The sequence below is a fragment of the Salvelinus alpinus genome, chromosome 2, assembly GCF_045679555.1.
Source record: "Salvelinus alpinus chromosome 2, SLU_Salpinus.1, whole genome shotgun sequence".
Taxonomy (NCBI): Eukaryota; Metazoa; Chordata; class Actinopteri; order Salmoniformes; family Salmonidae; genus Salvelinus; species Salvelinus alpinus.
Genome location: NC_092087.1, coordinates 66,397,774 through 66,422,243, shown reverse-complemented (window position 1 = coordinate 66,422,243; position 24,470 = coordinate 66,397,774). Strand labels below are relative to the sequence as shown.

The 24,470-nt window shown below is 42.5% G+C and overlaps 1 protein-coding gene across 3 annotated transcripts in view; it reads left to right on the top strand.

The window, feature by feature from the left end:
• The window catches only part of strn (striatin, calmodulin binding protein), an 81,203-nt gene that overhangs the window by 15,570 nt on the left and 41,163 nt on the right, over positions 1-24,470 (top strand). For all 3 annotated transcript variants that reach the window (XM_071388561.1, XM_071388569.1, XM_071388552.1), the window contains exon 2: positions 20,229-20,332. In XM_071388561.1, the coding sequence (XP_071244662.1) occupies positions 20,229-20,332 (104 nt within the window). The remainder of the gene's footprint in view (positions 1-20,228; positions 20,333-24,470) is intronic.

Below are 24,470 nucleotides of genomic sequence, written 5' to 3'. Positions count from 1 at the left end.
GGTATAGCCTAGTGTATGAATGCATTATGGAGTCTGTTAGAACCAGAATGTACTAATTGCTCTGATTCTTCTGCCATGAGCTGCTGAGGTTACTGAACATAGAGGAAAATGAAGTCCCACTCAATACACGGCAGTCCTTCAACAGTTAATTTTGGGTGTTGTTGTTCAGTGTAACTGTTGAATAATTGTCTGACAGTTAGTGTGTTGGATTTCCTCCTCCCTACTACTGCACCATATGTTGTAACACCTTACACTCTTTGTAGGAGCCTAAATCATATTTCCTCAAACTCTGTCTGCTCTTTTGTATTGTAGGTAATGAATGTCCTTAACATTGATTTATTTTGGAAATGCCAAAGACACCAATTTGAAGGCATAGCTTTTAAAAGCCTTACAGGATAGGCTATATCAGCTACCTATACTAGTAGTGTGTGTGTGTGTGTGTTTTCATGCATTTCAGGCATACACTCCACTGAGCTTCTCGAGCATCAAGGAAAAAAACAGAACGTACTGTTTTAACAAGCATTCAGTTCCTTATGTCAGCATAGCAGCTCCTTTTCCCAAGGGCCTTGCTGTTTTCGCCCATCAAAGGGGGAGTATTTGAGTACACGTGTTTACAAGTGCGGCTGGGCCCAATTTAATGCTAATATGGCGGTGCCTGCAGAGCTGGGGGAACTGGCCAGGGAGCGGGGGCTTTAGTCCCGCAAACATCATGGTCCCGCTGAGCCAGACCTTACGTCATGTCTCAGGCATTTATAACCCCCCCCCCCCTTTTTTCATTCCTCCCCACCTCAAAACCCTTTCCCCTGCAGCTTACTGGAACAGAGAGGATCGGCAATGAAAGACCCTGACTTATATGTGATTGGGGCTACACACAAACCCCCCCCCCCCCCCCCCACTCTACCCAAGCCCAACTCCACCCCCTCTGACATTGCCTCCATGCTCCAGCCACAGCTTAGTGGAGCAGCGACTGTGTACAATTTACAGACCTTCCCTGCTGTCTAAATTCTCTAGTTACTGTATACTTGTGCACTTCTCCCCATGCATTTGAAAGCATTGGTTTGGCGTCAGCATGGGCTGAGTTTCCACTGTATTTATTCTACCTTTTTTAAATCCATGAAGGGAAGTAAGAAAATGCGCACTTGGGCAGAAGTGTAGAGGATTGGGACACAACCGACTTGCATGTAATGGGGTTACACATTTTCTACACTGTCATGATGATTGGTTCCCACTCGTCAGATGGTCCTTCTGTTCTGTGCAATGCTGTACTGCACATCACAGGACTAACTTGCAGGGTTTTTCTCAAGCCTCTCTCGTGTGTGTGTAAGGCAGAGGGAACAAGCGACGCGTGAGCTAGTCATAGTGTAGTCAGTTCATTCCTTCCTTTCACTTATCTACTTGCCTCCAACTCAGATAGTCCACTCAATAAAACTCTACAGCCAAAGAACGTCAGCAAACGAAAAGCTGCCTGGATTTACTTAGTTTGTTCAGTGAGCGGCTTGTAAGTTGTGCATATTTACATGTAGGCCTAGTCTTTGCTCTATATACTCTTTCCGAACTCAAACACACACAATCTGCAAGGGCTCCCCTCCCCTCTTCTCCCTGCCCCGGGCTCCGAGAGTTTCGCTGTTCTAATTAGATGTTGCCCTCAGAAGTGTTCTCATGTCAGCGCTCACCCCAGGGCTGCTGCGTCACTCCGCTGTTCCTGCCATTCCAGAAGCCTAGCTCTTACTCTCTCTCCGAGCTGAACGCAAAAGGCCTCGTTGAGTTTACTCTCCACTCCTCCCTTCCTCCTATCTATTAGTAGCAGTTACTGTGGAGCTGGGGAATTTGGGTTCATCACAATGCCAGTGCTGTGGGTATCCAACTGAAGGTAGTCCCCTCAGGCACGTGTTTGTGTGAGTGAGTAAGCAAGCAAGTAAGAGAGTGAAAGATTATTTGTTAGAGGCAGGAGATTTTTTTTCTCCCCCCGGAGGGTTTCTCTGTTTCCTTTGACGCTCCAACATTTTAGCATAGAGATTCTTTGCATCACTCCGGTGTAACCACGGCTGGTTTACGGGAATGCAGACCATCCACACTGTCTAGAGCAGAGAGCAGCGATCAGGATCTAGGACAATGGATCTAGTCAGGCAGATCTCACAAAACACATCTGTGATTACAAAACAAACCTGTAGAGGAAATACTGAAGACGTGCATTCCCTCCCTAGTATGAAAGATTGAAATAGTCGATGTGTTCTTTGTACATTTTGAGTTACCAGAGCTGATAGCTGTTTGGTGTCGGTGTGTTCAGGTTTCCACGGTTACCTAGATTTTGCATTTCTATCAAAGGACTCATAAGTACAAGCATGAAGGTCATAGGAGCATATCGAATTGGGTGTCAAACGAAAGCTAAGAGTCTCAATATTTTTGCGGAAATAAAGCCATTGATACATTTTTATCTTAAACAGGCATATGTAAAGGATTTGATTTCTGGGTAAACAGATGGAAAAGGGTGTCTTATAAAACATCTACCAGGAAAAAGTATCAGAAATACATCGAAACACAATGTTGATGTGAAGACCTCTGCCAACTAATAACAACACTTATTAATTTGTTTTGGAGAAATTGTTTACCTTCTGTAAGTTTAAGAAATATTGCCCAGTGTCTTGTCATTCTGTTACCAAAACCCCACATATCTTTAAGATATTTTCTAATTTCTCTCCCTCATGAGGGAGGATGATGAAAGTTCACAAAAGTAACAAGTAATGGTAGACCTACCAATTAATTATATTGATTTTACTGATATCAATTTTGTTCATGAATTATTAGGTGACAATCTCGTAATTCCATTACCAAATTGGTAACAGACTTAACAAAAAATCTGTATCTGAATTACCTCACCTGAGTTGTCGACAATGGGAAATCATAATAGTATTTTTTTTACTGTTTATGTTCAGCTCATAACTGTTTGTTTTTACACTCTTGGTTTCACCACTAGAAAAGCAATCTGAGTCTGGACAACCCCTCCCCCCTCTCTCTCTGCTTCTCTTTCTCACTCTCCAGTTACTGTCACCACTCCCGGCTCTCACTGACACCGACCTAAGAGCCCACTCTTTCCATTTACTGTAACAAACATCCTCACCCACTGAGCACCGGCCGACACCGGATGTCCATGGATGTTGAAATTTGATCAGTTCTCCCTGGCCTTGATGTTAACTTCCACAGACTGACTGGACTGGATCAAATCTGAAGCTATCATAGATGTATGTTTCACAAGTTTTGATAGTACAGTACTGAGTATTAGTGATGTGGGGGAAAAATCGATACATTTCACAATCGGAATATTGTGACGATATATCATTTTGAAAATGTGCTAGTTTTCTGTACCTGCACCAAAACGCCAGTATTTCTCCAACATAGACAATTTGTTTTCTCATCGCTCGCTCTTGTCCCTCTGCAGCAGGCTTCTGGTGAACAATATGTTTGAAACGCAATAAAATCACAGTATGGAATCGTTATACATATAGAATCGTGAGAATCACAATACATTTTGGCACCAAAGTATTGTGAGGTCCTTGCCCTACTGAGAACAGAACAGTGAGTAGAGGACAATAGAGTACGGTATATTGTACTGTAGGACTTGGAATTTCCAGGGACCTCACGATACGATCACAATACTTCAGTGCCAATATACAGTTGAAGTCGGAAGTTTACATACACAGGTTGGAGTCATTAAAACTCGTTTTTCAACCCCTCCACAAATTTCTTGTTAACAAACTAGTTTTGGCAAGTCGGGTTAGGACATCTAGTTTGTGCATGACACAAGTAATTTTTCCAACAATTGTTTACGGACAGATTTTCACTTATAATTCACTATCACAATTCCAGGGGGTCAGAAGTTTACATACACTAAGTTGACTGTGCCTCTAAACAGCTTGGAAAATTCCAGAAAATTATGTCATGGCTTTAGAAGCTTCTGATAGGCTAATTGACATCATTTGAGTCAATTGGAGGTGTACCTGTGGATGTATTTCAAGGCCTACCTTCAAACTCAGTGCCTCTTTGCTTGACATCATGGGCAAATCAAAGAAATCAGCCAAGACCTCAGAAAATAAATTGTAGACCTCCACAAGTCTGGTTCATCCTTGGGAGCAATTTCCAAATGCCTGAAGGTACCACATTTATCTGTACAAACAATAGTACGCAAGTATAAACACCATGGGACCACGCAGCCGTCATACCGCTCAGGAAGGAGATGCATTCTGTCTCCTAGAGATGAATGTACTTTGGTGCAAAAAGTGCAAATCAATCCCAGAACAACAGCAAAGGACCTTGTGATGATGCTGGAGGAAACAGGTACAAAAGCCCCGTATCCACAGTAAAACAAGTCCTATATCGACATAACCTAAAAGGCCGCTCAGCAAGGAAGAAGCCACTGCTCCAAAACCGCCATAAAAAGCCAGACTACGGTTTGCAACTGCACATGGGGACAAAGATCGTACTTTTTGGAGAAATGTCCTCTGGTCTGATGAAACAAAAATGGAACTGTTTGGCCATAATGTCCATTGTTATGTTTGGAGGAAAAAGGGGGAGGCTTGCAAGCTGAAGAACACCATCCCAACCGTGAAGCACAGGGGTGGCAGCATCATGTTGTGGGGGTACTTTGCTGCAGGAGGGACTGGTGCACTTCACAAAATAGATCTCACCATGAGGGAGGAAAATTGTGGCTATATTGAAGCAACATCTCAAGACATCAGTCAGGAAGTTAAAGCTTGGTCGCAAATGGGTCTTCCAAATGGAGAATGACCCCAAGCATACTTCCAAAGTTGTGGCAAAATGGCTTAAGGACAACAAAGTCAAGGTATTGGAGGGTCATCACAAAGCCCTGACATCAATACTATAGAAGATTTGTGGGCTGAACTGAAAAAGCGTGTGCAAGCAAGGAGGCCTACAAACCTGACTCAGTTACACCAGCTCTGTCAGGAGTAATGGGCCAAAATTCACTCGACTTATTGTGGGAAGCTTAAGTAAGGCTACAAGAAACGTTTGACCCAAGTTAAACATTTTAAAGGCAATGCTACCAAATACTAATTGAGTGTATGTAAACATCTGACCCAATTGGAATGTGATGTTAGAAATACAAGCTGAAATAAATCATTCTCTCTACTATTATTCTGACATTTCACATTCTTAAAATAATGTGGTGATCCTAACTGACCTAAGACAGGGAACTTTTACTAGGATTAAATGTCAGGAATTGTGAAAAACTGAGTTTAAATGTATTTGGCTAAGGTGTATGTAAACTTCCGACTTCAACTGATACTCACAATTCTTTGTGTATTGTGATTCGATACTGTGATTTTTATTGCGTTCCAAACATATTGCTTACCATTGTCTGCTGCAGAGGGACAAGAGGGAGCCATGAGAATTCGTTTTAATCAGTCATGGAAGTAAGTGCTGAAAAGAAATTGGCTCCCTATTTAAAAAGATGGTTAACAAGCAATAAAGGAAAAAGTGTTAGTGCAGATACATCCAAGTAGCGCAAAAAAAAAGTGTGATGTTGTCAAAAAGATACAATATCATCAAATAATATCCCAATATGTAACTATCCATTTTTTTTATACTATTATACTGAACTCTACCCTACTCTGCTGTGCTGCTCTGTGATGTCCAAACTTGTGAAGCAAGAGAATGACATTCATATACATAATGCATTTCTGTGTAGTACAGTTCAGGGACCCATGATGTCATTTCGTTACCGTGTAAATCCACTTCACTTAATGTAGTTCAATAACCAAAGTTATTATTATTTTTTTTTTTAAACTCAAGGTGCCATGTCATTCGGAGCAGATATTTAAGAGTTTTTGGAAAACGTGGTCGCATACAAAACTGAGGGAGATTTTACCCTAATTCCATTAACAAAGTTTGCGTCTGCACAGTTCTTCCACTAAATTAGTTTTTTTTAATTCTTCAGTTTAAATTGTTAAAAGTAGTCAATTTGTATGGAGTTGTATGATTGGTTAACCTTTTGAAATCAATGGTTTTCGTTTGGCATACATTTTAAAGTGGAAAAAACTGAGTCAAAGCGTATTTCCCTTACCATGGAATGTCCCTAAGGTTACTGGTCCTCAGCTCACTGCCAAATGGTTTAACTTAATTTCTAGTTTGGACTGAACACACGTAGGCCTATAGATATGACTTTGTATACAGACTGTACGAATTCAGCCATGGTCATTTTGGCATAAGCTTTTTGCACCTGCTGCAATACTTAAACTGAATGTGATGTCTTTTCCTCAGAGTTAGAGCCGGTGCTCTGAGTAAGCTACTGTTTGTCATGCACCGTTCCCTCTCTTGCTCAGCACATCCTCTAGTTCTCTCTTCTCTTCCCTCCGTCCCCACTCTCTTGATGATTCATCCCTGTGCTGCTCCAGATTTTGACGAGGGGACATTTCCCCCTCAAGGAATCTGTTGCTGCTCACTTTATATCCTGAAAATCCCTGACTTTCTGGGATAGTAATGTGGCAGAGGGGTTACTCATTGCCACCAGTTTGAAGTTTGGTTGCAGAATAATTGAGGTTTGGATGACATATGTGGTATTAGGCAAACTGGATTATTGGGCTGCCTTGTACTGCCTCAGCACCTGATTCAACCTGAAGGGGCTAGTCTTGCACTCCACACACAGGAGGTGGGGCTGACATGTTGGTTATAACAGGTTATGACAGGTGCTCAGCTGGAAATTACCCCGGGGATATTTCGTAACCTATACGACAGCAGAAATGTCATGATTCTCCTGAGATTCACTCTGCATGTCTGGTGATATTCATAAGAGGGTCACTAGTCGGTGCCCATTTACTCTGTGTCCTCCGTCATCAACTATGCATCCAGCCCCAATCCAAGATCTACTATGCTTTGGGCTATTTCCCAATGCATGTAGGTCAGCTTTTAGACACCATACACATGTTCACAAATTTCCTTATGAGGAATAACGCAGAAATAAACGCGTCAAGTAAAAACTGGAACACTGCTCTGTAAAGTCGGAACAGTCTGTCTTTTCATTTAAATGTAATGTTGTCAGAAGGCACAAAGACGCTGTTGGAAGGATATGAATCGGAGACTGTCAGTCAAATGTTTGCTACTTCCGTCCCTTCATGTAGAGCAGCAACTCCTAAAGACAAGACCAAGGGAATTTTTAACAAGTGGGTTACCCAGTTTTCCTGCATGTAGGCGAAGGCACCTCCACATGAAGGCCTGCCAACATACAATTTTTTTCTTTTAGGACCAGACATAGCCTGTACAAGTCCCCTGGGGCGAAGAGAGATTTTTCAGGAATACATTTTCCTACTTTTAAGAGCATAGCTATATGCTTTTACTCATGGGTGTGGGGAGTTGTGCCCCTTTCTGTCCAATGTGGTAATTTCTGGACAATATATCTCTCCATTTAGGGGACCCTCTTGGTAGAGCACCCCCAGAGGCAAAAGTTTAATATAACACTTTTTAGGAGCAGTAAACCTAGGTTTCTTAATTTAAGTCTAATGTATTAATCAAGAAGAAGAAGGCCTTAGGATGGATTTTTCTCTAGTCACTTGAAAATAACTAGAATACTAAGGCCTCAACAAATGGGCTTCCTGAATCCATACAGAGCAGGAGCATGTGCCCAAGGATTTAATGTTCTGGGTTACTGTTTTCTAGCAAAGTCGTCTAACTAGATCAGTGACTCAACTATGACATAATGAGATATTTTTGAATCTGTCGCTGTATCGAGTTGTTCCTAGTGCAGGGGTGATGGAGAGACAGTGGCTCATCATTGGAAGACCTGCTCTCTGCCCGTCTGCCTTGTGCCTCTGCCTCGACCAAAAAACCTTGTCAGTTGCCTTGGTAACCTTGCACATTAGACTGCCAGAGAGGCAGGCTTAGCATCATCATGTGGGTGAAGTTAAAATTTGGGCCCTTTTTCTATTAGTGGACGAAGCATCGTACACAGAGAACGTTAGGAACACCTGCTCTTTCCATGACAGACTCTCCAGGTGAAAGCTATGATCCCTTATTGATGTCACTTGTTAAATCCACTTCAATCAGTGTAGATGAAGGGAAGGAGACCGGTTAATAAAGGATTTTTAAGCCTTTAGACAATTGAGACCTGGATTGTGTGTGTGCCATTCAGAGGGTGAATGGGCAAGATAAAAGATGTAAGGGCCTTTGAACGGGGTATGGTAGTTGGTGCCAGGCGCACCGGTTTGAGTGTGTCAAGAACTGCAACACTGATGGGTTTTTCACTCAACAGTTTCCCCGTGTGTATCAAGAATGGTCTACCACCCAAAGGAAATCCAGCCATTTTGACACAACTGTGGGAAGCATTGGAATCAACATGGGCCAGCATTCCTGTGGAACGCTTTTGACATCTTGTAGGCTCCGTGCCATGACGCATTTAGGCTGTTCTGAGGGCAAAAGGGGGTGCAACTCAATATTAGGAAGGTGTTCCTAATGTTTTGTACACTATATAAACATTGTATAAGAACATTTCTATATACTGGGGATGATCAGAATTATTAGCTGTGCTATGTTTCTGAGCAGCTATGGCTACTGGCAAGAAGCTGTAACATCACAAGACTCACTAACTGCATAATGACTATAGGATATTGTTTTATTTCTCACAATAGTTGCTTAATACAATGTTGAAAGAGCTCAGTTTGCCTGAAAGTAATGTGCCAATCATTACTGTTTTTTTCTACATAATTTGGAATTCTCTATTCCTAGATAGTCTTTGGGTGACTAGTACAGTTTGCCCCCCGAAAAATCATTCACTTAGCATTTTTCAGTCGAAGCACGTAATCGCCTGGCAATGCACTTTGACAACAGATCAGTGTGCTCAAAGGCACAGCAGATTCCTTCTAGTTAAACCACTGCTGGATAATCAGGGCCCGAGCTTAGAATTAAGAAAAAGTCTGAGCAAACGCACACATTTGCACTAGCACACACAAACATGTATGCATGCACACACACGCACACGTGCAGGCTTGCTTTCTCTCACTCACATAGTCAAAACACGTCATTTTCCCGTACACAAACAAATTTGAGAAGCCAAGTATAAGAAAAAGGGGGGAAGATTATGACAAAATTAGCCTTAAGATAAGTCCTACTGTGACATCACTCCAGAGGCCTCTGCTGGGGTCAACATCCTATCTAAATGCACTAACCGCTGTGGCCCATGCAGGCGTTCACTGAGCTGTTGGCCCTCGCGTATAGCATCAAACCATGCTGGGGTGAACAAAACGTGAAAGCTCCTGTCTTGAGCGATGATGGTCCGGGAAGAATGATGCACTATTGTTAGAGGCGATGACAGTAACTCCTCCTACTGACTTCAACTGGGTTCCTAACTACATAATAATTCATTAGAATTGATTGGATTTATATAGTGCTTCTCCAGAGCTGAAAGCACTTTACATAGAAAGGGTGGAAACTCCCATCATCCACCACACAGAAAATCAATGAGTTTAGTTGAAACGGTGACTTGAAATGAGAGCGGGTAATGCAGCGAAGTTAGCGGTTACGTGAAGGGGCTAACGCTCTGTCTTGAGGAGGAGTTTAACAAGGGAAATTGACAGTGACTGCTTGGAGAGAGGAAAAGCAGGGCATTGCTGCATTCTTGGCCGTGTCCATGGGGCTAAGGAGGGTGGGTGGTGGGTAGGGGTGGCATTCCCCGCTGCGGTTTGTGTTTGGATGCGAGTGAGCTGGCCGCATCATACCGCTCCATTTGGAAACTGTGGGTGTCTCGCAAACAAAAACTGGCAGCAAGAGAGATGAGCTTAAGGCAATGGAAGATAAGTGTACTCTTAAGCGGAGAGGAAACTGGAGAAGAGAAGCGTAGGAGCAGATATTGGGGAAAGGGAGCAAGGCATATGGGGAAAATGTTGTTTCTACAAAAGCTGAATTGCAATGCCTACGGCAGGTACAGTACTTTTACCCACCGGTACACCTCAGTATGTCATGTTGACACAACATCGTCACTTTTATAATGTGTTATTGGCCCATATGCGCCAACCAATCAAGCCTCTCCTTACTATCTGGTCCTGTGTGGCTCAGTTGGTAGAGCATGTTGCTTGCAATGCCAGGATTATGGGTTTGATTCCCGGGGCCACCAATATGTCAATTGTATGCACACATGACTAAGTTGCTTTGGATGAAAGCTTCTGCTAAATGGCATTTTACTCTAATGTGTTCACTGGCGCAGAATTGCTTCACTTGAGTGTTGGCGCTTAAGTCCCTTTTAGCCGCCATATTAAGATCATTGACGTTTTTTTCTTCTCCCACAGCTAAGCTAGTATCGTATGTCACATCAGTCAGTGAACACCATTTTGACATGTCACTTTTGAAGTTAAATTGGATCAACAGACTGAGAATTTTAAGACTTCTCTCATTAACGAGTCACGAGTGCGCAGTCAGAGCACGTCCTCGACGAGGGGAGCCAGCCCGGGTTTTAGATATGTGGAATCCCCCCTCCTCCTTTTCCCAGGTGGCTTGTGCTATCTGGGATGCCTAGAATCAGGCCAGAAGTCTTAAAGCAAGAGATGGAGAGGCTGAAAGACTGCAAAAGATCAAGAGAAAGAGATCGAGGGAGAGAGTTGGGGAAAGAGACAGAGGGCTGACATGAGATACGCGTAGATTGGGAGAGACCGAGTGAGCGAGGCGGATAGAGAAAGATAGAAACGGAATGGCTAAAGAGTGAGACAGAGAGGGAAAGCGAGTGGGAGAGGGCGGGATCCAGAGACACACTAGGAGACCGAGAGAGAGCTATTGGGAAAGAGTGGTAGAGACAAAGAGGAACGCTCAGTCTGGCTTGACACTGACCAGGGCAGACATTTATCACCTAATTAACAAGAGTCTCGTCTGCATTCTCACCACCATGCCAGCAAAGACAGGGGTATGGGGGGACTCAGCCACGCAGGCTAAAAATACACTAGCCTCAGTGCTTTAGAGGCATGACCCTGGCACAAATATAGCCTGGTCCCAAATCAGTTTGTTCCAAGTTGGCTAGACAGCACAAACAAATATCTGGGATCAGGCTAGTGTGAACAGGGCTCTGCTCAGGATATGATTCATGGCATGTTGCATCATAACATTGAGTTCAAGGTAAAATGAAGTTAGATTAAATCAAATAAAAGTGTGTTTGTCACATGCGCCGACTACAACAGGTGTAGTAGACCTTACCGAGAAATGCTTACTTACAAGCCCTTAACTATATTTCTGGAACTGCATTGTTGGTTAAGAAAATATTTAAATAAACTAAAGTTTAAAAAAAATAAAAAAAATAGAAAAATCTAATAAAGTAACACAAGAAAATTACATAACGAGGCTATGTACAAGGGGTACCGGTACCGAGTCAATGTGCGGGGGTACAGGTTAGTCGAGGTAATTTGTAGCTGTAGGTAGGGATAAAGCGATTATGGATAGATAATAAACAGCGGGAAGCAGCAGTGTCAATGTAAATAGTCCGGGTGGCCGTTTTTGATGAATTGTTCAGCTGTCTTATGGCTTGGGGGTAGAAGCTGTGTCGTGGAAATTCTAATCAACCTCTAGGTGATTCGTTGAGAACTCAATGAGCGGATTTGAGCCGCAGCATTTTATAGCAAATGTTCATGACAAACATATGTATGGAATGGGTCACAAGGTTAGGACTCATATGATAGATACTAATAATTAAAGACTGTAGAAACCAGGATCTGGCCCCCAAAACAAAGTTCCTCTCATAATTATCCATACTGGAGCCATCTCCACCCGGGTACCTCAGTACAGAAACACCAACTCATGCTATGGACTGTGGTCTTGTTAGGTTTATCACCCAAGGCAGTGTAAATCTTCTGTCAGCATTAAGCCCCCAGAGGCCCATTCTCAGTAGAACACACACAGATTAGTGTTCTAAGAACCCCATATTCTATTCCATAGAACAACCATTTGATGCAATTACAGTATTATAACAATCTTGCAATTTTTGCTCTCACAGCTGTTAACCATTCTGGACTACCCATCCAGGATCCGGGATCATTGTCATCAGAAACGCTGACTAGCATAGCCTAGCCTAGCGCCACAGGGATATAATATAATATAATTTCATGAAATCACAAGTCCAATACAGCAAATGAAAGATTAACATCTTGTGAATCCAGCCAACATGTCTGATTTTTAAAATGTTTTACAGCGAAAACACAACATATATTTATGTTAGCTCACCACAATATCCAAAAACACACCGCCATTTTTTCACAGCAAAGATAGCTTTCACAAAACCCACAAATAGAGATAAAATGAATCATTAACCTTTGAACAACTTCATCAGATGACAGTCATATGACATCATGTTATACAATACATTTATGTTTTGTTCGATTATGTGCATATTTATATCCACAAATCGTGGTTTTACATTGGCGCCATGTTCAGAAATGGCTCCAAAATAGCGAAAGTAATTACAGATAGCCACGTGAAATACAGAAATACTCATCATAAACTTTGATGAAAGATAGATGTTTAACATATAATTAAAGATACACTGGTTCTTAATGCAACCGCTGTGTTAGATTTAAAAAATAACTTTAGTAAAAAGCACAGCATGCAATAATCTGAGACAGCGCTCAGCCATTCTCCGCCATGTTGGAGTCAACAGAAATACGAAATTACATCATAAGTATTCCCTTTGATGATCTTTCATCAGAATGCAGTGCCAGGAATCCTAGTTCCACAATAAATCGTTTTTTTGTTTTATAATGTCCATTACTTCTGTCGAATTAGTAACTTTGGCTAGCATGTGTAGTTCACGTGTCCATAGAACTTTACGCTAATGAACGAAAACTTCAAAAAGTGATATTACAAATCGAATAAACTGGTCAAACTCAGTTGAGAATCAATCTTCAGGATGTTTTTCTCATATATATCCAATAACGTCCCAGACGGAGCATTTCTTCATATCTATATAACCGATAGCAAGGAAGGACATCACATGCGTAGTGTGCGTGGCCAAGAACTGGCAATATGCCTGACCTGTCACTCCAAAGGCTCTCATTCGGTCCCACATCAGTTTAGACGCTTCATTCCACGTTCTACTGCCTGTTGACATCTAGTGGAAGGCATATGAAGTGCATACAGATCCATAAATATAAGGCAATTGAATAGGTGATGCCTTTCACAGCGACCCATTTCAGAATTTTCACTTCCTGTTTGGAAGTTTGCCTGCCATATGAGTTCTGTTTTACTCACAGATATAATTCAAACAGTTTTAGAAACTTCAGAATGTTTTCTATCCAATAGTAATAATAATATGCATATCATATGATCTAGGACAGAGTACGAGGCTGTTTAATTTGGGCACCAATTCATCCCAAAGTGAAAATGTCGCCCCCTATCCCTAAGAAGTTTTAAGGAGCGTTTTGGACCTAGACTTGGTGCTCCGGTACCGCTTGCCGTGCAGTAGCAGAAAGAACAGTCTGTGACTTGGGTGACTGGTGTCTTTGACAATTTTTTGGGGCCTTCCTCTGACACCGCCTAGTATATACAGTGGGGCAAAAAAGTATTTAGTCAGCCACCAATTGTGCAAGTTCTCCCACTTAAAAAGATGAGAGAGGCCTGTAATTCCTCATAGGTACACTTCAACTATGACAGACAAAATGAGAATTTTTTTTCCAGAAAATCACATTGTAGGATTTTTAATGAATTTATTTGCAAATGATGGTGGAAAATAAGTATGTTCTGCAAATGTGAATGTTCTGAGTCCTGCGGCCTTGTGAATGTTGAATGTTTAAAGGTCTTGCTCACATTGGCTACGGAGAGCGTGATCACACAGTCGTCCGGAACATTTTGTGCTCTCATGCATGCTTCAGTGTTACTTGCATTTAACTCGTCTTGTAGGCTAGTGTGACTGGGCAGCTTGTGGCTGGGTTTCCCTTAGTAGTACGCAATAGTTTGCAAGCCCTGCCACATCCGATGAGCATCAGAGCCAATATAGTAGGATTCAATCTTAGTCCTCTATTGACGGTTTGATGGTTCATCTGTGGGCATAGGGGGATGTCTTATAAACGTCCGGATTAGTGTCCCGCTCATTGAAAGCGGCAGCATTAGCCTTTAACTCGGTGCAGATGTTGCCTGTAATCCATAGCTTCTGGTTGGTATGGTCACTGTGTGGACGACGTTGGCTATGCACTTATCGATGAAGCCGTTGACTGAGGTAGTATACTCCTCAATGCCATTGGATGAATCTCGGAACATATTCCAGTCTGTGCTAGAAAAATAGTTGTGTAGTATAGAATCCGCGTCATCTGACCTCTTCTGTATTGAGTGAGTCACTGGTATTTAGGTCTTGATTACTAAACATCGGTTTGTTGTGTGCACACCCACACACCGGCTATATTTGCCCTGTTAACTGAAAGTGTACCCGGCCACCCGAGCCTCGACCAACTAGAAGGCGGAGACAGTACTGGTGCATAAAAGCTGGGACTGAGAAACAGCTTCTATCTCCAGGCCATCAGACTATTAAACACTCACCACTAGCCGACCTCCGCCCAGTACTCTGCCCTGAACCTTAGTCATTGTTTCTAGCCGGCTACCGCCCGGTTACTCTACCCTGCACCTTAGAGACTGCTACCCTATGTACATAGTCAGTGAAGACTGGTCACTTGCATAATGTTTACATACTGTTTTACCCACAGTGCATTCGAAAAGTATTCAGACCCCTGGACTTTTTCCACAGCCGTATTCTAAAATGTATAAAACAATATATATCCTCATCAATCTATACACAATACCCCGTAATGACGAAGCAAAAATAGGTTTTTAGCCATTTTTGCAAATTTTTTACAAATAAACATACCTTATTTACATAAGTATTCAAACCCTTTGCTATGAGACTCGAAATTGAGCTCCGGTGCATCCTGTGTCTATTGATCATCTTTGATGTTTCTACAACTTGATTGGAGTCCACCAGTGGTAAATTCAATTGATTGGACATGATTTGCAAAGGCACACACCTGTCTATATAAGGTCCCACAGTTGACGGTGCATGTCAGACAAAAGAACCAAGCCATGAGGTTGAAGGAATTGTTCGTAGAGCTCCGAGACAGTATTATGTCGAGGCACAGAGCTGGGGACGGGTTTGAAGGTTCAGCATTGAAGGTAACCAAGAACACAGTGGGTTCCATCATTCTTAAATGGAATACGTTTGGAACCACCAAGACTTCCTAGAGCTGGCTGCCCGGGCCAAACTGAGAAATCTGGGGAGAAGCGCCTTGGTCAAGGAGGTGACCAATCACCCGATGGTCAGTCTGACAGAGCTCCAGAGTTCCTCTGTGGAGATGGGAGAACCTTCCAGAAGGACAACCATCTCTGCAGCACTCCACCAATCAGGCCTTTATGGTAGAGTCGCCAGACGGAAGCAACTCCTCGGTAAAAGGCAGATGACTGCCTGCTTGGAGTTTGCCAAAAGGCACCTAAAGACTCTCAGACTGTGAGAAACAAGATTCTCTGGTCTGATGAAACTAAGATTGAACTATTTGGCCTGAATGCAAAGCGTCAAGTCTGGAGGAAACCTGGCACCATCCCTACGGTGTAGCATGGGGGTGGCAGCATCATGGTGTGGAGATGTTTTTCAGGGACTGGGAGACTAGTCAGGATCGAGGAAAAGATGAATGAAGCAAAGTGCAGAGATCCTTCATGAAAACCTGCAGAGTGCTCAGGACCTCAGACTGGGGCGAAGGTTCACTTTCCAACAGGACAACAACCCTAAGCACACAGCCAAGATAATGCAGGAGTGGCTTTGGGCCAAGTCTCTGAATGTCCTCGAGTGGCCCAGCAAGAGCCCGGACTTGAACTCGATCGAACATTTCTGGAGAGACCTGAAAATAGCTGTGCAGCGACGTTCCCCATCCAACCTGACAGAACTTGAAATGATCTGCAGAGAAGAATGGGAGAAACTCTCCAAATACAGGTATGCCAAGCTTGTAGCGTCATACCCAAGAAGACTCAAGGCTGTAATCGCTGCCAAAGGTGCTTCAACAAAGTACTGAGTGAAGGGTCTGAGTACTTATGTAAATGTGATATTTCAGTGTTTTTATTTGTAATAAATTTGCAAAAATTTCAAGAAACATGTTTTTGCTTTGTCTTCATGGGGTATTGTGTGTGGATTGATGGGGGGAAAAACGATTTAATCCATTTTAGAATAAGGGTGTAACGTTAAAAAAAGTAAACTTTCCGAATGCACAGTATATACTGTATTCTAGTCATGACTCATCCTGTATAACTGCTGCTGTACACACCTTGTTCTATTCATGTTCTTACACACCATTACATGTACAGCATATACAGTACCAGTCAAACATTTGGACACACCTAGTCATTCCACGGTTTTTCTTTATTTTTACTATTTTTTACATTGTAGAATAATAGTGGACACATTAAAACTATGAAATAACACATATGGAATCATATAGTAACCAAAAAAGTGTTAAACAAATCAAAATACATTTTATATTTGAGATTCTTCAAAGTAGCCACCCTTTGCCTTAATGACAGCTTTGCGCACTCTTGGCATTCCCTCTGCCAGCTTCAGGAGGTAGTCACCTGGAATGCATTTAAATTAACAGGTGTGCCTTGTTAAAAGTACATTTGTGGAATTTCTTTCCTTAATGCGTTTGAGCCAATCAGTTGTGTTGTGACAAGGTAGGGGTGGTATACAGAAGATGATCTTTTACCGAATAGGGCTAAGTCTATGTTATGGCAAGAACAGCTCAAATAAACAGAGAAATGCCAGTCCATCATTACATTAAGACATGAATGTCAGTCAATCCGGAAATATTTCAAGAACTTTGAAAGTTTCTCCCAGTGCAGTCGCGAAAACTATCTAGCACTATGATAAAACTGGCTCTCATGAGGACCACCACAAGACCCAGAGTTAACTTTGCTGCAGAGGATAAGTTCATCAGAGTTAACAGAAATTGCAGCCCAAATAAGTGCTTCACAGAGTTCAAGTGACAGACACATCTCAACATCAACTGTTCAGAGGAGACTACGTGAATCAGGCATTCACGGTCGAATTGCTGCAAAGAAACTACTACTAAAGGACACCAATAAGAAGATACTTGCTTGGGCCAAGAAACACGAGCAATGGACATTAGACCGGTCTGTTGGGTCCAAATGTTAGATTTTTGGTTCCAACCTCCGTGTCTTTGAAACGCAGAGGGGGTGAACGGATGATCTCCGCATGTGTGGTTCCCACCGTGAAGTATGGAGGAGGTGTGCTGGTGTGCTTTGCTGGTGATACTCAGGTGTGCCTTGAATTCCAAATAAATCACTAACTAGCATGGCTACCACAGCATTCTGCAGAGATACGCCATCCCATCTGGGTTGTGCTTAGTTGGACTATGATTTATTTTTCAGCAGGACAATGACTCCACACACCTGTGTAAGGGCTATTTGACGAAGGAGAGTGATGGAGTGCTGCATCAGATGACCTGGCCTCCACAATCAGCTGACCTCAACCCAATTGGGATGAGTTGCACTGCAAAGTGAAGCAGCCAACAAGTGCTCAGCATATGTGGGAACTCCTTGAAGACTGTTGGAAAAGCATTCCAGGTGAAGCTGGTTGAGAGAATGCCAAGAGTGTGCAAAGCTGTCATCAAAGCAAAGGGTGGTTACTTTGAAAAATCTCAAATATATTTTGATTTGTTTAACACTTTTTTGGTTTCTACATGATTCTATGTGTTATTTCATAGTTTTGATGTCTTCACTATTATTCTACAGTGTAGAAAATAGTAAAAATAAAGAAAAACCCTTGAATGAGTAGCTGTCCTTAAACTCTTGACCGGTATTGTATGTTTTGGAAAATCTCTTTATAAAATAGGTTAAAGTTATGTATAGTAACCCTAGGTAGTAAAATAGTTTTTAAAAATGGCTACTTCTCAGAAAGTGTTAAACTGTCAAGAGGAGTAAAATAAGTGTCCAAACTTTTGACTGGTACTATACATAAACAAAACTGATAATACCCAATCCCTAAAAATAAAGAAATTAAGAAATATATCAGAACGAGCAATGTCAGACGGGAATATAAACAAACAAACATCTGCAAATCTGTGTTTTCGACCAATAAACGTCTGATTTGAATGTACAGCGTAAAATATTTGAGTTAGGCTAACTCATATTAGTTAAGCTAAAATCAGGTTAGTTCATTGATCTGAGCATATGTTTTAGTACACAAGTTCACTAAATTTGTTCTATTAGCTGAATGTGATTCTTGGTACTGATTTGTGGCATGTTAACTCATGTTGAGTAAGTTTAAATCAAATCAGGCCATTGATGACACGGAGTGACTTTTTTTACTGGGTACACAAGCTTGGTAGGCTTATATTTAGACTTCGCTAGTTAACGTTTGTAGGTAGTGTTCAGAGAATTTACTCTAGTAGTCCAGCCTGAGAACAAAGTTGCAAAACTCAAGACCATTCAACCCCACAAAGGCCTAATTTAAAGTTTAGTTTAAATGTTTTTGCTGTTACACAAAATACATAAATTATGAGCTCTACAAAGTCTAAATGGCTTAGAAGGACGCATGGTCCTGACCTGGTTTGAGTTTTTGGACCAAAGGCGGCTTGTTTTGGCTGAAGTGCTTGGTATGTCAGTGCATTCCGGTGTTCATGGGTTACGTGGGGCTTGAAAGCCCTGCGGTTCTCTACAAACCAACAGGAATGTGTGGAGAGTCAAGTAGATGGCAATTTTGGAGATGAATAGCACAGATACCATGGTCAACCCTTGCCATCAGCAACTGGGTAACTGGAATTCACTGTAAATGTTGGGGAGTGGAAAGGTCATTCTGATTTTGGTTTGGAGTGAGGGTTTTACGAGACAGGGTTTGATCAGTGTGTGTAGTATACTGTGTGTGTGGTATACTGTGTGTTTAGTATACTGTGTATGTGTGTGTAGTATACTATGCATGTAGTATACTGTGTGTAGTATACTGTGTGTGTGTAGTAGTACACTGTGTGTTTTGTAGCCTATTATATACAGTCTGACTTCAACTGAAGTGTTAAATAGGCCTATTATTCTAATTAGACTAATTTTCTACTAATTCAAAGTTACTACTAATTAATAACCTTAAGTATTTAAAGCAACTTTCATTTTGTTGTACAATATACAGAGAAGAAAATAGGCTGTTTTGGGGGGGTGTGCGAGCGTGGGTGGAGGTATCTTATTTTACTGGTTTAGCAAAATGGCTCAGTATCGCGATACGGCCCGATGCTAGTCCTAGAAAACCGTGTGTCTGTATGCGACTCGTGTGGGTGTGTGTGTGTGTGTGTGTGTGTTATTGGGGAGGAAACAATTCCTTTTTGTGTTTATCCTTAATCGGATTAGTTGCAATTTAGAGTGCTGTCCCTGTCCCTGGCACAATTAGCCCATTCACCCCAGTGACAGATCCGGGATCAGTTCTGCCTATCTTAACCTTAACTATTACGAGGTGATAAACAAGATTGGTCCGGATCTGTCCTTTTTAAATGCAACTTTCACAAACACCCACTCAGTGAGTACATCAGTCAACCATCAGCTGACCAGCTACGATGCCTGGAAGCAGTTAAAATAATCCAGATCAAAACAAACAACAGGAAATGTATCGCAGTTGAGTAGCCTATGACTTGTGTTCGTCCCAAATGGCACCCTATTCCGTATATAGTGCACTTAAGCCCTATGGGGCTTTTGGTCAAAAGTAGTACACTATAAGGAATAGGGTGCCATTTGTGTCAGACTGTTGAGATTGTGGACATTGTCAGCTTTAAAGCCACAATCAGCACAACTAAATGAGCACCTAGCTAAATATTGTGCAGGTATTTCTCTTCTTTTGCTGGCCTTTGTTTCACCCTGCTCCTATGGACTTTTGTTAGATGTGTGTCCTCTTTATTTGTACTGATGGCTTACGTACCTTCTTCTTTTGTCTCTCCTGGTCTAATGTTCACCTTGAGTTAAACACCTACAGTCACTGCTACAACTGCTGCTACTGCTGCTGCACTACTACTGGTACTACTGTATTACAACTACTCCTCTACTACTACTGTACTACTCCTCTACTACTGTACTACTCCTCTACTACTGTACTACTCCTCTACTACTGTACTACTAACATTACCATTGCAATCACTACTACTTGCACTGCCATAAAAAGATAGCTCAGCTGAAGGAAACACACACATTTTTCTTCAGGAAATTGACCTTTTCGCTCTTCTTTCCTCCAGGCCCAGATAGCCTTCCTGCAGGGCGAGAGAAAGGGCCAGGAGAACCTGAAGAAGGACCTGGTCAGGAGGATCAAGATGCTGGAGTACGCCCTCAAACAGGAGAGGTGAGGACCACATTACACTAAACTACAACACACCTTCAGTCTTTACGCTAGGGATGGGCAACTCGGGGGGGCTTTGGTCCTAGGGGGGGCTGAGTCAGTGTCTGCTGGTTGATTTTTGTCTTTTGCCCACACTTGTACCCTTTTCACACTATCATGCCGAACTGTACTATGCTGGCTTGAGTATTTCCCTTACACATTGTCCTGTGCAGTACTGTTCCAGAACTGCCGTGGCTGCGTAACCAGGCCAGTGCAGTACAGGTCAACTTGGCTCAATTCAGCTCAGTAGTGCCAGTTTCCCAGGTCTAAATCAGATGAAAACCAGCAGACACTCAGAAGGCCTCCAGAACTGGAGTCACCCATCCCTGCTACATGCTGTCCCGAATATGTCAACATAGCTATATGTCACACACTGCATGCCAAACAAAACTGTAGGTGCTTTGTCATTTTCTAAGCATGTAGCAGCGGTACGCTAGCTATGATCGAATACATTTTTATAGACCTAAAAGCTGAAGGGGGACTCAACTCTCACTCAATATTTTTCTCCACAACAGCAGGCTGCTATACTGTAAATTGATGTCTTACTGGAGGGAAATCCAACACAGTGGTTTCTCAGGACCAGAATAGAAAAACACTGCCCCAGTAGCGCGCGCACACACACACACACACACACACACACACACACACACACACACACACACACACACACACACACACACACACACACACACACACACACTGTGGAAATATTAGCATTGAGACATTACTATTTTATCCCATCACATACTGTGTCTTCAGAAAGTATTCAAACCCCTTGACTTTTTCAACATGTTGTGTTAAAATTGATTAAATTGAGACTGGGAACCATTGAACCTGCTTCAGAGTGCAAATGACCTTAGACTGAGGTGAAGATTTACTTTCCAACCCGACAATGACCCCAAACATACAGCCAAAGCAACGCTGGAATGGCTTCAGAACCAAGAATGTGAAAGTCCTTGAGTGGCCCAGCCATTGCCCTGACTTGAATCCCATTTTAAAAACTGTGGAAAGACTTGAAGATTGCTGTTCACCACTGCTCCCCATCTAATCTAACAGATCTTGACAAAATCTGCAAGGAAGAATGGGAGAAAATCCCCAAATCAAGATTAGCTTTGCACATACAGACTCAAGACGACTCAAAGTTGCTGCCAAAGGTATTGACTCGGGTGTGAATACTTATTTAAATGAGATATTTCTATATTTTATTTTCAATACATTTCTAAAAGCATGTTTTCATTTGTCACTTTGGGCTATTGTGTTGTAGCTGGGGGAGAGAAATTATATTTAATCAATTTTGAATTCAGGCTGTAACTAACTCAACAAAATGTGGAATAAGTCAAGGGGTATGAATACTTTATGTACACACACACACACAAACACACACTCACGCCCTGTGGTGCCATATCGTAACCTCTTGTCCCCTACACAGGATTATGTCCCATGTTAAAGACGCACACATACATTGTGGGGAAACGCAGCACCGAGGCTGCGCTGTGTCCCCTATAACAACATTCCCACAGTCATGTGCTGCTCACACCTTATCATGGGTAATGCAGCATGGCGTCACACCCCTATTCCACCATATAATTGCATGTAGCACATCTAGAATAATTTAATAGGATCTTTCTCTGCTACACACTACTAGGCGACCTGCGGATTAGACTAAACGGACTACATGGGAGACTCTGACTGGTCATGTGGTTTGGATGGCTAAAACCTAGCCTGGAATCCAAACTCTCATATGCTCCGTTTCATTTTGAATTCCAGGCTAGGATGGAATCACTGGTGAAACAGTATGCCAGTTTGGAGTCCAGTCTTTACAATGTGAAACGGAGCATACAAGTTTGGATTCCAAGCTTTAGCCATCCCAACCATGTGTCCAGTCTCCTATTATCAGTTTGGATTCCAGGCTAGCTAGAGCCTCACTCTGAGTCTTAAACCTACAGAGTCTGGTAGGGTGGATGAAGGAATGAAGAGAACCTGAACGACATGGTCTTTCTGAGAACCTCCGCCACTCGCCGCCATGTGATTATAGCCTCGGAACAAAATGTTCCCGGCAACTCCACGTCACTCAGCCACCGTTTTCTTGCTCACGTTCACGGTCTTATTCTCTCTTGCACTCTTATTCTCTCTTGGTCTCCTTTGCCCTCTTGTTCTCATTCTGTTTCTCTTTGTCGTCACTCTTTCTGTCCTTATCTCACTCTCTCTCTCCTTGTCCATCATTTCCCCTCTCTGACCCTGCCCGTCTCCCATCTGTTTCACTTTCTCTGCCCTCTTTTCCTCGCCTTTCTGTTCTCCATCTCTTCCCTTTTGCACACTTTCCTTTTCTCTCCCTCGCTCCCACTCTCTCTCTTTCTCTCCCTCACTCCCACTCTCTTTCCCTCTTTTTCTCTCGCTCGCTCCCACTCAATTGAGCATGAGTCATTCTGCATCGTTCTGCGTTCCTACTGGTATTATATGTTTCTGTTTTTGCGTTTCCATGTAGGAGAAACCTTGAGCATCCAACCTACAGTTTATTTCAAATCAAACGGTCTGTCCGTTGATATTGGAACGCTAACATTTCATTGTGCATCTGTATCAGTTTGCACCTACTGTGCGTAGGAAAGCTAACATTGCTTTGTGTATCTTTAATCAGTTTGCCCCTACTGTGCGTAGTTGGCATTTATTGATTTATGCCGAAGTACTTCTTCAGTTGTGTCATTTCCTTCATCTGCATTCTACACTAAAATGAAAGAACTAGAGTTAAAAAATGATGACTAGTTTGAGAGAAGCATCCACAATATTACGTTCACCCGTGTAGAAATCAGTGCAGATGAAGGAGAGGAGATGAGTCGAGGAAACTACATTAGACTACTATTTTTGCAGTCTTGCCAACTCCTATGGTCACTGTCATGTCAAATGATGGGAGTTGGCAAGACTGCACAAACAGATCTGGGACAGGGCTATAACTCCTGGACTGTGGCAAAGTCAAGGACTGCGTCCCAAATGGCACCCTATTCCCTACATTGTGCATTACTTTTGACCAGAATCCTAAGGGCCCTGGTCAAAAGTAGTACACTAGGGATTAGGGGGCTTTTTAGGATGCAGGCAAGGTCACCCCCATGGTTAGCAAGAAGGGTTTATTTTTAGTTGTCCCCCACAATGAAATCGGGGAGGGGACTGTGGATGTGTGTCCGTCTGTTAGTCACATGCGATATCTCAGACAGCACTAACCCGATTTTGATGAAACGGGTAATGATCCATCACCCCGTTTGACCTAAAGTCATGCAATTCAGTACATTGGTCCCTCCTCACAAGGAACAAATTTGCCTCGGGGAACCATAAGGTCCGCCATGACGGATGTTCCGCCATTTAGAATTTTGTGAAAAACACTTAACGCTACTCTTCTGGCACCGAATGACCGATCTATAGGAAACTTGATATGTGGCATCTATGGACAAAGGCTTCTCAATGCATAGAATATATTTTTTGTACAGCTTAGGTTGTTATGAGTGTACTGATAAGTAGACAACTGTGAGGGAAAAAACTTGATCGGCGTTGTGCCTGTTGTTCACACGCGTATCTGCCCTGTCATTGGCTAGAATGGTCCCACCTGATCTTGCCTCTTCCCGACTGCCTTCTATTCTGAGTACCAGTCTCTTTAGCTAACATTCCACTTCATGCCACTCCTTGTCATTGCCAAAGAGACTGCCCTTTCGGTGATCTCTATGTTCAATATGCGCTGGATTTAAAGCGGAGTTGCTCGTTGGTTGGTGTTCACGCCACATGTTTCCATGACAACATGTGGAGCCTCAAATAGTCAAAAAGAAACATTTAGCTGTTAGCTGGGCAAGTTGTTGTATAAGACGTTTTCTGGTTGGAATTGCAGTCTTTGGCACATGACATGAGGTACAGAGAGTGGATTAGCTAAAGAGACTGGTACACCGGCTAACTGCCTTCCATTTTTTTAAAGACATTTATTTTCATTGTTAGTGACCACTTACGTATCTGGTCAATATAATGGATAATCTGTGGTCACACAAGATAACTGTAAAAAAACAGAGACGCAACATCGCGAGAGCTCTGGGAAGGCTTGCGAAGCAGACTAGGTAGACCAGGTCGG